This window comes from Dermacentor albipictus, chromosome 3 (assembly GCF_038994185.2).
Source record: "Dermacentor albipictus isolate Rhodes 1998 colony chromosome 3, USDA_Dalb.pri_finalv2, whole genome shotgun sequence".
Lineage (NCBI taxonomy): Eukaryota > Metazoa > Arthropoda > Arachnida > Ixodida > Ixodidae > Dermacentor > Dermacentor albipictus.
The window spans coordinates 71314157-71331813 of NC_091823.1; the positions used below are offsets into that span (position 1 = coordinate 71314157).

Consider the following 17657-nt stretch of genomic DNA (forward strand, 5'->3'; position numbering starts at 1 on the left):
CATTGGCGAAGAAGTCCGCGACTTCCCGCAAGTTCGAGCTAATGAACGTCGGCGCAGCAAGTAAAGACGACTTTCTGAGCTTTTTTTTTTTTGCCAAGTACCAATGCAATACAGAGGTTTTCACAATCTTTACATGAACAGATTTCTTTGAGTTTGGTGTTATTGTGTCCAGTAATGACTGGGCTGCATGCTAAAGCATTAAATTTTTCCATGTGATAGGTAAACAAAAGTGGCAGAGTAAGCAAAACTTTGAATGCAATTTTCTCAGCTTTGCTTTTTCGATCAAATGCCTTTGCCTTACAGAACTTTTCATAATGTTTGCATCAACTGATTTTATTGAATTAGGTATCATTTTTTTTCAGTAAAACCTCAACTACATCCTAAAGCTTTCCATTTTTCATTAAACCCATTAGACTAGCAATTAGGTCAGATGTAAGCTAATTACTCCCGCATTGTTTTTTTCTTCCTACTTTGTTATTCATTCATGACCTATATGATCACTTTTTAAAAATTTCTTTAGCTTTAGGATGTGCAGTGGGTCCTTGGAAATGACAGCCATTCTTTGAAACTAGTTTTTTTAATTAAGAAATTATCATAATGGCCCGTAAGAAAAGACCTATGTGGGATGAATTATTTTGCAATATCTTCATTTATAGATGAGATATATAAAATCTGAATATATATTTGGGATCAGCATTCAAAGATATATCTGCATGCCAATTTTCAGGAAGATATGTTAAGAAATAAAAAAATGTTTTCAAGACCCTCATCCCCCCTTAAACTGGGGTACACTGTCCCCATCTAAAGGATATAAAAGAGCGTCCCCAAGGGTGACACGCTCTCTGTTTATGACTCAGTGCCTCCTGGCTTGCCTGCATTTCCTGTGGATGAGCTCAGCGACTGACCATGTGTGACGAGAGCTGAGCTGACCCTTTTACTACTATCAATTACAGCGTGGCTGTCTCTCCACGTAAGTATCTAGTCCTTGTGCGCTTAGAAATATACCTTGTTTAGGTATACTCCCCTCTCCACCCCCCTTTACCCCATAAAGTTGAAAAGAGGCAAAGGTGCAGCATTGAGTCCTTGTTTGTCAAGAACAAACCAGGACATGACACAGTATTCTTGTCTGTTTACGACTACATATCCTCGTTTTGAGCACTTCTTTTTTCTTTTTTTTTCTTTTTCTTCTTTCAATTTTCAACAGAAAGCTGACTTTTCATTTCCACACACTTCCTTCACCACTGGCCCCATTCAACTCACCTGCACTGCTTCGGTGCTTTCGGCCAGAGCAAGGACAGGCGTTTCATCCACCACAATGTTTGTTGCCTGTGGTGTGCTTGGGACGACAGCCACTGTGTGAGCTTGTTGTGAGGCCACCAGCACAGTGGATGTGCTGGTGGCCTCCACGACAGCAGGGCTGCTGGTTGTGATGGAATGCCCTGACGACGAGACTGACATGGCCACGCTGCTAGCATCGATCAGTGGCACCTGCACGGGCTGCATGTCGAATGTAGCCCCTGCAATGCTTGTGGCAGCTGAAAGATGGGAAAATTCCATAATGAGTCTCAACTTGTGTGTGGCTGACTGGATCCCAAGTGTGTGAAATGAAGTTAACACTTACAGACCTTTCTGCGTAATGACAACAACCCTGTGCACAGTCTGGGTTCCTGCCACCATCGTGAAGAACAGATAAGCATGCGAGTGCAGGACACGCATAGAAAATTGGTAGCCGCAAGCCCTCTACTACAAGTCTCACTGAGTTTGCTGTGGTGTTCTGACATATACACATATAGAGTGTATTATATGCACAACATGGGCATCTGAATGCAAGCTTGGTTCCCTGCAACAGAATAGGTGGAACATCTTGACATGCTTGTGCATTTTCACCTCGAATGCATCATGGAAAACTACCACATGGACAATTATCAGAGGGAAACAAGCAGCTGCGATACTGCGCCTGCTAACCGTCACTTCTGCATTTTGCAGATACAACATCAAACTTTGATTCTCTGACACTTCATGGTAGACGTTGACTGCGGGCACTGTGGGAGATAGGACTGGGAAATGGTCATCAGCTACATCAACATGTGTTGAACGAGATTCCACGTATGCTTTTGGCAGTGTAAAAGCACCTGAATTATCAGTCTCCATTCATCAGAGCACATCTGGCAGCCACGATTCAGCAGCTGCTAAGTGCCACTTCCACATACTGCAGGTGGATTTCTTCAAATTTATTTTACTGAGACTACCGTCTTACTACTGGCTGTTACTCTGCTCTAAATTTGGGTAAGTGTTGCATTTACTGTTTCAACTTCCGATGTGACCGGGGTGGGGGTGGGGGTGGTTTCGTTCAAACTTTCAGGCAGTGTTCGACGAGTCTTTTTTTCAGGGACCTTGCTGTAGCAGACATTGCTCACTTCAAAAATTTGTCGGAGTAGCTTTGCCCAAAACATGGTCCAGACTGACAGCCCTTCACTAGCAGCAGGTGTTGGAGGGTAGTGTTACTCATCGATGAGCGGGATTCAGTCCTAGTTTTTTGCGCTGTGCTAAAAATACTCTCACACTCTGCGTAGCTATGCGGTATCACGAGTAAATCCAGCATCACCTTAGCAACTTGGTGAAACATTTTCCACCAGCGTTTTTCATTTTTCCAACCATAGAGCACTGCACATCCCACCTTTCTTGATTGAGAATGTCCTCTGGAAGACTACGCGTGTAATGTGGCAAACTCAGCTTCGAGAGCATCTAAAGCGTCTTCATTGGATTGATTGAAACCTGGGGGGGTGCAGCTGTGGAAAACTCTGAATAAAGAAACGAAGACTCGAGAGCGATGCCTGTGCAATAAATTTCAGGTTGGACACCTCTGCATTCTTCAAAGTTGCGTCCACACCCATAACGCTTTGCCTCGTTGCATTTCGGAAACATTTTCTGTAGAAGAGGCCCAACGTGGTCGCTGACACTAAGGGATAGGTTGTGTTCGACGAGGAATCCCGTAAACAGGCACTCCACACGTATGACACTATCGTCGCAGTTGTTGCGGAGAAAGTTCACTATGCTGTCCTGCTCCTCAGCGGTGCGAACATAGCTTTGATGCTTCGCCACGAAAACGTGCAGTTTCAAGTCGCCTTTGCCACCGTAAGAAACACTGATGTCGCATCCACACATTGTACAATATGCAAAATGTTCTCCTTTTGTTGATGTCAAAAAGCACGGAAATTCAGAAGTGTAAGATTGCAAGAACTTCTACAAACACCTTTTCTTGTGCTTTGATAGCGCCATGGCATCAAGCACACGAGGATTCTAACTTTACACAGTGCACTGCAAACATGGCCTAGCCAACACTAATCATACACACACGTAGCAGCAACAATGCACCATGGTGGAAGGCATGCATGAAATGCAAAAGCTACATTGGCTCGTGCTTTGGTCGGCTTACTAGGCACCGTAGTCGGCTGCTTAATCGATGATACTGATGGTGCTAGTGCAGCCGTTGTTCATGATGCTGATGATTACGATGTGGCTGTAGATTCCGCGGTGCCGGTTTCACAAAAACCATTATTGCGTGAACAGAAACCACTTTTCGGGAGATATCAGATAGTGATCGTACAATTGGAAAGTTCAGTAAAAAATCGGAACTCTCCCAGACGAATCGGGAGGGTTGGCAGGTATGATACATGAAGTAAGGTTCATAGTTTATTGGTGTCACGGGCGCTCAGGCAAAGATCACTCAGTGACCAAGAACACTCGTCGCAATGCAAGCGAACGCTTCACACTGTGCCTCGGAAACTTGAGATTACGAGACGAACACTTGACACGCAAGAACAAAACGTGCATGAAGGTACCAATGATCTCAGCTAGGCCTTTGCACTTGGCAAAGGTTGCCTCCAAGATACAGCGCATAGCCCGCATATGAACAGCCATGCACAGCTACAGCAAGGGTAGGGAAGAGGGCAGATAGGTGTGTGTCCCCTGCCCCCCTCCTTTCTCTAGTGCGTGCTTGATCATGTTACTGCGTGCTCACCCATTTCCCACCTCCCTTTCACTGAAGGAATTTTCAGCTCCTGTGTTTCTCTGAGTGCTACAAACTGCTGCGCACCATGGCCTTTGCAAGTTGTTAAGCGACATAGTGCAGTGCTGTATCTCGCATACTGTGTTCCGGCACACACGCTTCGACACTGTTTTTGGAGCTTGATCTTTAAACGTGGAAGGACGAGTTCCAGCTGCATGCTGGAACTCGTCCACAGTGCGGCCCTTGCACTGTGAAAGAAGATGCAAAGGCCCTCATTGCATTAGAATTTTGTTGGGATACTGAAGTAAGCATGCGAGCTGCTGAGCACCTAGAAGAACTGAGAAAAATAGTATCTGTGAGGACTGCTTTGAGAAAGCAGACAAGCATCCTTGATTACTTTGTGGAGGTATGTTGGTGAAAGTCGTGCATTTTGTTTTTGTCCATTCGATGATTCGGACATTAAGTTAATTAGGAAATTTTCTTCGGTCCCTAGAAATCTGAATTAACAAGCTTTAAGTGTATAAAGATTTTATTCTACGAAAGCTTCATTTGTGCAGCCATGATTATATTATAGGCCAAGCCACGTTTCAAGCTGAACTGAACCACCCATATCTTGGTATTGCCACATTGGCGCGCTGCCCATTAAAAAACTTGCACAGTCAGCAAATGCCAGGTTTATCTCCAGGTAACATTACAAGAATCTCTACAACCTTTCAAACAGCCAAAGCACGTTTACCTGCTGGGTGGATGAGCTTCACAATCCCTTTGCCTTGGGGCAGGGGATCTGATGCCAAGGGCTGCACCACAGCAGCCAGTGTGGCTTGGGTCGAGGGCAGCAGCTGGACCAGTGTGACAGGACGCCTGTCGGCACGGGGTAGCAGGGGCCGCTGGACCACCAAGGGCTTGCGCACCGCCCGCAGGCGCATGCCTCGCCTGTGTCCTGGAATCAGTCGCTGTGGGAGTACACCGCACTTTTACCTTAATTCATAGCATGGTCACCTCAGTATGCTGACATATTTCATAGTTAGCGTGAAACCACAAAGTCTCCGTTAAGTCTGTGTGCATCTTAATAGACTGGAGCACTCATGCACCAACCTGGGTGACTGGTTTCAGCTATGTTTTTTGCCTGATACACCATTTAATCACTGCACGTCCAAAGCTGGGCAAGCAGTTGTATTTAACAGAAACCACTCTACACTGCGCAGTATATCGTTTCGAGCAACAAAACATCCCATAACAGCAACCTCTGTAGAAGTGGAAAAGGGAGTTCAAGTCACCAAAGAAAAGAACAGAGCACACTGTATATCACAAATCAGTTCAGCAAAAACCTGCAAGATGGTGGAGGTTTTATGAAAGGAAAAAAAATTTCATCCATCTTGCGAACTTCCACAGAACTGATCTGCCATATTCAGTGTCCCTGTGCTTTGAGTTGTAGGTTAATTCAGCCTCGCTCTATGATCTGCCAACCTTATGGTTAGTTCAGTTGGTATAGCAACTGCTCTGGAAATGCATTGGTCCCAGGTTTCATACCCAGACCAGGACAAATTTTTCTTTAGCTGCAAAGCTCTCTCCCTGAGAAACCCACATGTGTTTCCTTTGTAACTTCGTGCTACTCTCCAGTGGATGATAATTTTTTTTCCGTTTCAGTCAATACTGTACCCAATGTGGAAGGAAGCGTCAAATGCTTCTTTACTGCATCAACTTTCATCAAATTGCTACAGCACTTCGGTTCAGCTTGCCATCATGATTTCTCTCCTTTCTCATTGCAATGGAACAGTTTAGGGCGATCATCAACATGTTTTGTCACCTTCACTGAACTCTTCTCCACTCATCATTGCCAAGATCTGTCTCACAAGGACCAAGTGCCATAATAAAATTGACTACCACCTTGCACATCACCTACTTTGTTTCCATTTCAACATTTGGTCCTCCAACGTACATTTCATTGGCAGTGCTAACAAATACATTATGCAGCAGACAAGCTCATGGCTCAGCCTATGCACAGTAAGTCTTCAAGAGAATGAAGAATTCGCAACTAAGCTTCTGAGTGAATTTCAGGGCTGTTCATTTTTTCAAAGAATACCAGTAATCCTGGATAACGCTCATTTCGCGACTCCCTTTTTAGTTGCAACAGAATATATTTTCTTCCTTGCCATCAAACTGCGCTATTTTTCTAACTTACTGTTCCTAATTTCAGTGGGTGGTACAGTTAAGCATCCATTTAACAAAGTTGTAAAAATCGGCACTCTGCTTCATTAGACTGAAAATTTATTTCACTGAAGTACTGTACTTTCTTCTGTAAGTAGCACTGTTAAACCTGGTTACATCAAAGTCCGTAAAATTGCCAATTCGCTTCGTTACATAGAAATTTGACCTTTTCCTCAAATAAGTACAGTCACCGATGGATTTTTCTTACACAGAAGGGGCTGCAAACATTTTTTTTTTATTATCGAGCAATCACAAAAAGCCAATTTGAATAAGACAACAAAGCTCATTCTGTTGAACTTGAGAGTTGACGACGAAAGATACGGTTTTGTGCGATGTCGACGATATGTTCATATCAGCAGTACAAAGAGAAGCCAGCCATGCTTTTGCATCCACTCCGCCCTCGTGGATGATCTAGAGTCGCCTGCAGTGGAACGATGCTATCGTGAAAAGCACTGGCAGCAGGGAGAGAATGTTTTGTCTGCCTCTCGCTTCAATGCGCCTCCCGAACTCGAGAATACACAACCTCCAGTACTAAACACCTGGGAAGACAGCGCACATGATGCCACCCCATCTTGGCATGCCCACACTTTGCACAAGTGGCACGTTATCTCTAAAACAGGGCACACGGGCTGCATATGCACTCAGCCATGCACAGCAATGGCCATGCTAGAAAAGAATATGGGCACCAACCGGCTGCTTCTAATTCAACTATTTGACCATCTGCATCCGCCAAAGCTTTTATTTGTTGTCTCAGTATTTCTTTGCAGTAGCAGTGAAATTTCATTATAAAATCATGTATAAACACACTTTGTTATATTGCGGTTCTAAGTACATGGTGTTCTATGAACAAGAAATTATAAAAAGTTAAATACTTCGTTATATTGAGAATTCTGTCATACTGAAGATTGTTATATTAAGGTTTAACTGTAGTAGTAGTAATTGGTTTATTTATATATAGATAGATATATAAAGAAAAAAGAAGCGAAGGAAAAGCTTTTACTGACTGCAGTAACTGTCTAGCATAATCTGCTGAAACCTAAACGGCGGTCAGCACTGGCGGAGGAAAAGGGGGAGTAAAAGAACAGTGAAAGAGGACAGAGTAAAGGAAAACCATTTACGTATGTACAATATAGTGACCATGTAAAAAAAGATTTACAGCTTGCTTATGGGGTGACCTCTTGGAGAAAGTTTGTCACTCGGTCCCCCACACCAGCATTAGGTCTCGTAGAGCAGCCGGGTGGCGAGACCCAAATGCTCAATTAGTTGCACCGTGTTTTGCGAGGTGCCTTATGTGCTGGGCCTCAGTGCTGTCGACTAGCAGCCCGTGAGTGCGGCAGCCTCTGTAAGGGCCATGCCTTTCACCTATCTAAATTCAGACCCGTTTCTTTCAGAGAAGAAATGTCAAGCAAATTATCCACGCATTGGGCACGCATCGCCCTCTTTCTACAGTAGTGACAAGATGCATAGAGGTGTAGCAGTGTCCTTCTTGACTGTTTCCAGAATTAATAATTTGTCAGGAAGCTGGCAGGTTACGTTGGCAACATCAAGAAACTCGTTTCCTGGTGCCACGTGGCTTGTACTGTCAAGCTTTACAAAGCAACGCCTGCCACTGCATGGTGTGTAAACCACACACCGATGCTTTTTGCACTCCTAGAGAATGTTTGTGCAGTAATCTCTGGTCCTCACAATGCGGCCTGTAAAGTTTGCCAGTGTTATCAACTGCAACATTCACATTCACATTTCACATAAAAACATTAGTACAGGGTGTCTACCAAGTTGACATTTCCAAATACCCTGAGTTTTCCAGGTTTTCCCTGAGCACCTTTGCAAAATTCCGTGAATGAGCCAGAACTTTGTTTTATGTCAAGGCAGGCTGACACCATGTTTCCCGATGCTGTCATTGTTTAGTAAGCACGTTGAAACAAAAAATGACTTAATCCAGTTTGAATAGTAAGGAGTAATATCTATTTTATTTAAAAAGAAAACAGAAGGAAGGTGTTAGCAAAATGCATAGCGAAAAAAATGGTAAAACCCATTCCAATTTGAGTCGAACATATTCAAATACGAATAAAAAGGAGATGCATACATAAGTAAATATTTTTCAATATGAGCTATTTCTATCGACTCATAGCAAGCTCATCGGTATGAGGCCTGAACTTTGTCACAACTAAGATTCTCTCTCAGCAGCTGGGAACTTAACCTCAACTGTCCTGACATACTCTCAGCCCGTACACAACATCTCAGTGATGGGTGTCACTGCTTTAAAGAGTTCATTCTGATTTGGATGAGGCACCTGCATCTCGACGTCAGCCAACACTTTGTTTTTTGAGCTGAAGCTCCTTCAAAGAGGCGGCGGCACGCTTCCTTTTCCGTTAATTCCTCAGTGTGTCGATCCTTTCTGTTCTCATCCTCCTTCTGCTACGCGTTCATCCCATGGATCATTTGAAGCATTCTTTTGGTCAGTTGTACAGTTAACGTCCGATTCTTCGGACTCCCTAGAGGCCGCAAAAACATCCGAAAAATCGGGCAGTCCGAAAAAAAAATGAATGCATGTCTTTAACTGCCATAAAAGGCTAAAATTGCCACAGGCACGTCCGAAAAAGCTCTTAAGGCCTGCCAGTACATTTATTGGGCGCATCGGTGCTCGTACTGTGACAGGAGACGGGGGGTGCACGAGCGTATAATTAAGGAATACATACTGTGTCTCGTGACAATTGCCCCTCCCCATGCTTGTTATGCTTCACTGCGTAGCACTGCTGTACTGAGGCGAAGCTCACTCTCGAAGACTGGAATTACGCAACGCGATGTGTTCTGCCAGCTTTGAAGCCAATTACAAAGGCGGAGTCGGTGCCATTGCTGACAGCGGCGAATTATTTCAATGAAAAACACGGCACAGCACGGCAAGAAGCTTAATAGCGAACGTAGAAGCAGCTAGGCCTAACGTTGCCGCGGTGGTGGCTACGGCTGCCAGCGGATCTGCGTTCGAGTAGTGCCGGTTCGAGGCAGCAAGATAATCAACATGGCGGTGGTGGTGGCTTTGATTAATGTCCTTTCAGACCTGCAGTCAGGAAAATATACAGTGACTATATGGAGTACGTGGTGGTGCTGCAAAGCTGTGCGAATTACCGTGCATGTTTGAAAAATCGAGCGTCTGGAAAATCGGTCGTTAACTACTCTGGCAATACCTCGTGCCGATAACACGGCGTCAAATACGATTCGTTGCGATTCCTCTGTTACTGGAATCAGCATTAACACGACTTTCATTCCCTTTCAATAAAGTTGCAGCAAAATTTCCCTGATAGAAGCACAAATTCCCTGAGTTTTCCCCGAGTATTTCCAGACTATTCAAATTCGCTGAGAATTCCTGGTGTTACCGGTTGGTAGACAACCTGTAGTAGTTTCTTTTTTCTTTCTTTTGTTTTTTTCGTCGCCCATCCTTACACACGGCACTACACCTGAGTCCACATCCAAGGATGGCTTCACCTTTCAACAGTGCAGTATCGATGCAGTGCAGACACAAATCGCCAGTTACAGAGGTAGACTGGCCATTGCCGAGTGCAGAACGTGCAAGAACAACTATACCTAATTCAACCATTCAGTCTCTCGTACCTGCCACGTGGTTTCAATTTAATGCCGTGGTCTTCCTTTGCGGCAGTGAAAAAAGCTTTTTTTACATTGAAATCACAGATTAAAACTTCATTATATTACGGTTATAAATACATGGTGCGCTACAGACATAACGTCATGAACAGTAAACAATCAGTGAAATCAAGGACGTGTCATATTTAAATTCGTTACATCAAAGTTTGAATATACTAATTCTAAAGTTATGCACCAATGCCTGAAAGAAGGTGGTTTTTTGTTGTTGTTGTTGCTTTCGTTTGCTTGACAAAAGCAATGAACCTCTTATGCACCTGAATGTAGTGGTGGCATAGAAGGGGCTAATAAAAGAAAATAATTAAGAGCAGCATGAGAAGGCAGCACATACAATGCTGCAATCTACGTGAGGAAGCAGATCAATCAGCACCATGTAGTGCTGCCTTTGCCACATGTCCCTGTCCCTGGCACTGGTATCACACTATGGCAAACCAACAAATCCAATGAAATGTATTAGAAGCACAAGAGCTGTTTAGTGGTGTCCTATGCAGAATTCACAGAACCAATCCAGCATGGCCATTTTGTGAGCTGACCCCTCAAATCCACTTAGCTATTACCAAATAATGCAATTTATTATTCCCTGTGTTTTATTAAATCACTCTTCCCAGTATTTCTTTTTTTTCCCAACGCTATTTCATTTTTGCATAGAATCAAAGTTCTGTACATGAAAGAGTTACTCAAGCTTGTAAAAATAGTCGTTGAGAACTCACATCCAGCTGCTCCTGATGCGTGATGCCTGTGGGCATGCCCGGTACCCCCGCCTGCTTGTGAGCTCGCGGGGCCATACCCATGGGGACCACAAAGACGTGCTGGTCAGTGGCAGAGGCTGTAGTGGCTGCCGACCCATCGGCTGCGTTTTCCAGCACCTGCGCCTGCTGCACCTGCTGCAATGTGGGCCGCTGGGCTGTGCGTGTCGACGGGCTACGGCCAAGGGCACGACTTGCCGCACTCTTGCCCGAGGGAGGGGTGCCTCCGGCATTGGCACGTGTTCCGCTGGACCCACCACCCCCGCCACTTTTACCCGAAGGAGGCGTGCCACTAACAGCAGTACCCCGCCCTCCTCCTGTTCCAGCGCTGCTGCCACATCTGCCCGCAGGAGGCGACAGTGGACCCTTGGGGAAAAGGACAATGTACACACCATGACCTTGGTAATCAAGCTAATGTGAATAGACTGCTGCAACACTTGGCACAGCTGTTTGGATGGGCTGTCACGAGAGCGATGGACAAAAAACAGCCTGCCTGACTACCAAGCACTCTTACTGGCAAAACACAGACCCAGCAAAGCTCAGTGTGCTGTTCTGCAATATTGTGGCAGATGCTTGTATGGCTGCAGTAGATGGTTCCCCCACAGTGACGCATGTTTCCATTTTGTCACGGTTGGGGACACACAAGAGATACGCCGTGTTTTCCTGACCCTTATGTGCATGCGTGAGTTGTAAGAGAAAAATCTGGGGACTGTGCCTAGGCACTACGGAAAGCATGCTTTGCTCCGTTCATCCCTAGTGGAGCTGAATTGCATAACCGTGGATAAATACCCTGGAATATGATCTCTTATTTGATCTTGTCATTTGTGGCATAGCAGTCAGAGTACTGCGCTCATGAATGGGAAGTAAGTAGTTCAAATCGCATGTTTGACGTTCCTCTTTCTTATATCTTAATTATTATTTTATTTTCCCCTTTGACTTTCCCTGTAGTTCTTGCTTACTTACGCCTCGTTACTAGGCCTGACATGGAGAGTTCCTCCCAAGGGGAGTGAAGCGCTGAAGTGGGAGTGGCTTAGGTAGATGTCGTTATAGTGGCAGCAGACCTATGAATGACACATTGTTACTGTGAGTTTGTTGTATATTGTGTAGTTGTTGTTTACCTATGCTTTAACACCAGGCCTGACATGGAGGGTTTCCTGCAAAGGGGAGCGAAGTGACCCTGCACGAAGCGCGGGGCTTTAGCTACCGCAGAGCTATGAATAATGACACGTTACTGCAAATTTGTTGTATGCTTCATCATTATGGACTCTGTATCGGATGTTGTGATCCCGTTTGGATGGAAGTTAAACATTCGTTCTCGCATAGTGCGCACTGCCATCGGCTAGGGATAAATAGAGCAAAGTGTGCCCTCCTTCGTAGTACCTAGGCGCAGTCCCCATATTTTTCTCTCGCAACTCACATATGCACACAAACGTCAGGCAAGGCAACACACCTCTCGTATGTCTGTACTCTTGACAAAGTGAAAACACGCACAGTGGCAGCATCCAGCAAAATATATCCATAGATGTGTCATACAGAGATACAAGTAGGAAAAGAAGAATGCACTAGAGCTTCTACGTACAGTTGTCTGCAAAATGCATGTGCCGCGCTCTTTGTATCACAAGTCAGTTTAGATTTGAACAAAGTCTCAATCATCTTACTGCAACATGGAGGCAAGATGTCTTCATTTTAGAATATGCTTTTGCAGGAGTAACATTTATTCTTGGTGCAAATGTAGTTTAAAAAGCACAGAACTTTTCTTCAAGATAAGTACCTGTGAGTTTCAATGGCGAAAAGGTCGAGTATAACCAAACAATGGCAACAACACTATTAACATGCAACATATGAGGATGGCTGTAAACAGGCCTAAAGATCAGGGACAGTGTAGGTGCATTAGGTACATAAGGGGGACAACATATGTTATCCTTTTCTATGCCAATGTTTGTTTTAGAAACCTACCAAAATTTCCTGAATCTTTCAATGGCTGATTCATTGTGCACAGCTTTCATTATTGCAACATCAGCAGTTCGTTTGTTATTTTCTGCTGTCTTCACTGTGAATTATTTTTTCGTATTCACAAATTGCAGACAGAAACAGTCACAGAAACAGTCTGTATGAAGCCGAATGTTTCTTGGAGCAGAAGTCAAGCGTGTTTTTGTTGTCCTCCATGCTATGTTTTATTGCTGGCATGGCGTGGAAAGGAAAGCGAAGAGGCGCCGGTGGCAAAGTGTTTTTTGTTGAGCCAAGTCCACACTGGAGAGGTCGCCAGAAGCTCCAAATCTTCCTATCATTAGTACAAAGTTATGAACACAACTGCCTAAAGCTTTTCAGGTCTAATCGTTTACTTGTGGTGAAGAAACATCCAAGAACACCACAATTCCAGCACTGAAAACATGGTGGTTATCGCTGTCGCTGCCTCCTCCACGCCGCCATATTTAAAACTCCAGAAAACAGGCTTTCGCTTTGCTTGTACCAACTGAGCCCTCAAAAAATTTGTCGTCTCTGAAGCTGGTGCCGTTTAATAGCATAGCATTTACATCAAAGGATGGAACGATGACCACTCGCCTATGGCACTCAGTAATTGAAACAAACTCCCTGGATGAGTGAAACTTGTCACAGGCATATTTTGGAGGAAACACCTGGAAGAGTGCGACTCGTCTTTGGCACAGAAGGGGCTAAAGTAAAGATTCCTTCATTTGTACAGTTGAATTTGGGTATAATAAACACAGATAAAACAAATCATCAATAAGGAAGTAAATCTAAAATTTGGTTGGCCATAATTTATTTCATAGAGTGCATATTCTACTGCTATATTAAAACAGAAATTGCAAGACCCGAAAAAATATTGGTTAGGACTAAGCAGATACAGTTAAACCTCGATATACCAAAGTAGGTAAAATCGGCAATTTGCTTCGTTATATAGAAATTTGGTTGTGTTGAAATTCAACCTTTTATGCAAATAAGTTGTGTAGATGCGCGACTCTCACGCGTCCCCTGACACGTTATTTTCCCGCATAGCTCCCGTCTCCTGTAATCCGGCTTCGCCGCGGGGCCTGGTGCCTGCGACGGTCAGTGTGGTTGAAGCGCAGTACGAGAGATGGTGCGAGTGTTGTGCTGCTAACACTGCCTCATGGTGGGGTTACTTGGCCACGGAAAAGGAAGGCTCTTTCTCTGTGGCTGTGGGTCGGCGAACGCCGCGGACGTCCCGCGCGTGCACCGATCCATGCTTCTGCGAGACCGTCTCGTGAAGCCTCGTGCGAACACGCCACCGTTTGCGTGACCATACGTGCAAACGACCAGGCGTTGGGATCCAGCATGGGGCGAACATATTCACTCGCTATCCGGGCGCGGTGAGTCGGACTTCCTAGATTTGTCGCGTGCCCATCGGCATGTTTTGGGGATAGCAACTCGGCTAGCAGGCATTGATCTATGAAAGGTGCAATAAATGCCCTTGTGATTGTTTGCATTACTGTGTTGTCGTTTCTTTGTCCCAAGAGCACAGATGAGAACCCCACAAAGTACAGTCGCAGCTCAATTTCCCGAATTATCGGGCAATAGAAAAAAGTAAATTTCAATGAGAAACAAGTTATTTTGATGTATTTGGGAGTCGGTGATGAATGATACGATTTCACGCCACATCAACGATATCTCCACATCAGCGGTACGAATTTAAGTGAAGCCAGCCATGCTTTCGTGTGCACTCAGGCCCCGCAGCTGATGGCATTGCCCACACTGGAATGGCACTATCATGAAAAGCACCAGCAGCAGGGAGTGAATGCTTCATCTGCCTCTCATTCCAACAAGTCACCGAAACTCGATTACGCAACCTCTAATACTAAACGTGCGGGAAGACAGCTAACAAGATGCCACACCGTCTCGGCATGCCCACTCTTTCCACACACGGCAGATTACCTCTAAAGCAGGGTGCACAGCTGCATATGCACTCAGCCATGCTTACAGCCATGTGCAGCCACAGCCGAGACGAACGCCAGAAATCACAGCACTCGTGAAGCCACCATCTTTCTTGTCTCTCCCTCCACACTTTCACTCGCACCTGAAGCACAAAGTGCACGGGCCACAATAGGATCTTATCGCACTTGGACTTTATAAAGAACATTTTGCGGCTCCACTTCGGCGGTTGCTCTTGTTGCGCCGTGCACAAATTGAGAGGTGCGTTTGCAAGCAGACGCTTGTAATTCAATCATTTGGCCATTGACGTCCGCGGAAGATTCCATCTAGTGTCTCAGCTTACTTCTGTGGTGGAAGCGAAACGTCAATTATATTGAATTTACGTACAAACACACCTTGTTATATTGAGGTTCTAAATACATGGTGTTCTGTGGACCAAGAGGTTATGAAAAGTTAAATACAGTGGAATCTCGATGATACGATCACGGCCAATACGAATTTCTGGATGATACGAATTTTTCTGTGGTCCCGGTCAAGCCCCATTACTTTCCAACGTGCTAGAGAACGGTTGTTACGAATAAATTTTCGACCCGCATCGGTTGATACGAATATTACCGAAGACACTTTGGAAATCTGAAAGTGTGCTTGGCAAAGGCCAGACGCTGCTGCCGTCTGCGCTCCGCTTCCCTGGCTTTACTGTTTGGTGAAATGGCCGGTTGCTGCTGCCGTCTGCGCTCCAATTCATTCGCTTTGGTGTTCGGCGATATCGCCTGTCACTGCTGCCGCTTGCGTTCTGCTTCCCTGCCTTTAGTACCCGGCGATCTAATCAGTCACTGTTGGTGTTTCCGTTCTGCCTCCCTTGCTTTCGAATCTGGTGACATGTTCATTCGTCGCACGCGCATTCGCTCCTTGTTCTTCTGGCGTTTGATATTGGGGGAATCCGGCGTCCGCTGCCGCTTTTAGAACCGCTTGGTGCGCAATCACTGGGTCGCTTCGGAGCTACGGGTCTCACTCGACTGCAACGAGACGTCTGACGAAGGAGCGGCGGTGCAGCTGCCACCGCCGACACCCGCGCGCTCGTTCTACCGCTACTGTGTGACGTCACAGTTGCCATGCGCAGCTGCGCCCCCGCCCGGCGCGCCGGTTGCTAAGGAGGGGAGGAGGTTGCGCCGCTGCACGGAGAAGAGGCCACAGTTGGCACCATTCCAGCGCACGGACGGACGCAACCGCGAGCCCCACCGACGGCAGTGAAAGAGAACAGCGCACAGTTACGCGATTTCTCCCTCTCTCTTTTGGTGCGGAGGCGCGGACGTGGCGCTGGACAGCGCGGAGGCCGCGACTGGGCGCGAAGAGTTTGAAGCGGTGGCACTTTTGTTGCTTTTCCTCCTTTTCCACGTGCCATCGGACGGAGTGGATGCTGTGCTTCTAGCCGTGTTCTTGTCTTTGACGTGGGCGACGGCGAAGGACCACCACCTGCGGCTGAAACGCTGCATGCGCTCGAAGTTCTGAGGCGTGCTATTTCATCACGCCGCGGATGAAATCAGCGACGACACGTGCACGCGTTTTTATGGATTTGAACAAAGTCTGCCAATTGACCTGACAACGAAAAAGAAGCAGAAGGACATCCGAGACTTTTCCTTCAAGAAATAAATGCTTTTTACGTACGGGTGCCTGAGTGAATTCACCTCTCACTCTTTAATTTAGCTAGATTTAATTGTTTGGATGATACAAATTTCGGCTAATACGAATATTTTTTGCGACCCCGTGAGATTCGTATGATCGAGATTCCACTGTACTTCGTTATATTGAGAATTTCATTATATTGAAGTTTTTTATATCGAGGTTTAACTGTATTTGTTTGCTACCGTATTTACACAATTGTAAGTCGACTCGAATGTAAGTCGACCCCCCTATATCGTGTGACCGAAAAAAAAAAAAAAAAATAAGAGAGCATACCCGAGGGCGCATTCGATAACGAAAGTTTATTAGTAGCTGACATGGTCACTGGACTACTCGTCTTCACTAGTGCTGCCATCGTCATCGTTGCTGCAGTCCCACAGCGCGTCGTGGTGCAGCGAAATTTCAAATTTGGCAAACGACCGCACCAGGACATCTTGCAGAATAGCAGCCCACGCCAAATGCACTCAACCACACGCAGCCGTCAGGGAAGCTCTTTTGACAGGTCCGGTTGGCGTAATTTCGCAGTCTTCTGCCGCCAGCCACTCGTTGTACGTACTCACGGCGGAGCAGAACCTTAAAATTAAAGCGAAGGTCCGGGCTTGTTTCACGACCACGTCGCACTTCACTGGCAGTGACCGATCACGCATTTCAGCGACGTACGCCGCAAGTTTAGCCTACAGCTCCGGAAAGCGTCCAGACTTTGGCACGTGGGAAATTTCTCACTTGTCATACCAGGTGAAAATTTCACTTCGCTGCAGTCGCCACTCTCGCACCACCCGTTTACAAACATCGAAATTGCGCCCCGCTGTGCAGTGATTTATTTCTTCGGCGTAAAGCATGGCAGCCCTTTTGAACGGTGCTGTGAAAGAGTGCCGAACGATTAGTGGGCCTGGAGCACTCATGACGACTGGGGAAGCATAGAAGTAGCACGTAGCCGGCAGTCAAGTAGAACGCGTCAAACCAATACCATGCCAATACTAATGCCTTCAAGCACAGAAAGAGAAACCAGCGAGCAGTGTCTGCTCTTCCATGAACTACCGATACTCCCCACAAGTGCCGCTGTTCTGAGGATGCCGCCGCAAATGGGAACAGCGGCGCTTCCATCAACTATCGACACCCCCCATGAGTGTTGCATGCACTGTAAAACTCTCAAAAATGTTGAAAAACCCTTCCGCAAAGCGAAATAACATGCGGGATAGCGAAAAGATACGGGTAGGGCCATATAGCAAACATAAAATTCTAACTACGTCGTAGCTCCCGTTGGTATCGCTTTTTTTTGGCGGGGCCATGTTTCGGTTTCGATTGTAAGTCGACCCCCCAACTTCAGACTTTCAAATTTAAAAAAAGGGGTCGACTTACAATCGTGTATATACGGGTACGTACATTAAAATATGCATCCTGATTGAAAGAATTGTCAACTACACAGCAAGATCGACTTCAAACAGCACAAT

The 17657-nt window shown here is 45.7% G+C and overlaps 1 protein-coding gene across 2 annotated transcripts in view; it reads right to left on the bottom strand.

Annotated features, from left to right (window-relative positions):
* Positions 1–17657, bottom strand: part of crm (cramped chromatin regulator) — a 65823-nt gene that overhangs the window by 18942 nt on the left and 29224 nt on the right. For both annotated transcript variants that reach the window (XM_065447102.2, XM_070535578.1), the window contains exons 12-14: positions 10585–10986; positions 4746–4962; positions 1261–1535 (exon numbers count right to left, since the gene is read on the bottom strand). In XM_065447102.2, coding sequence (XP_065303174.2) covers positions 1261–1535; positions 4746–4962; positions 10585–10986 — 894 coding nt within the window. The remainder of the gene's footprint in view (positions 1–1260; positions 1536–4745; positions 4963–10584; positions 10987–17657) is intronic.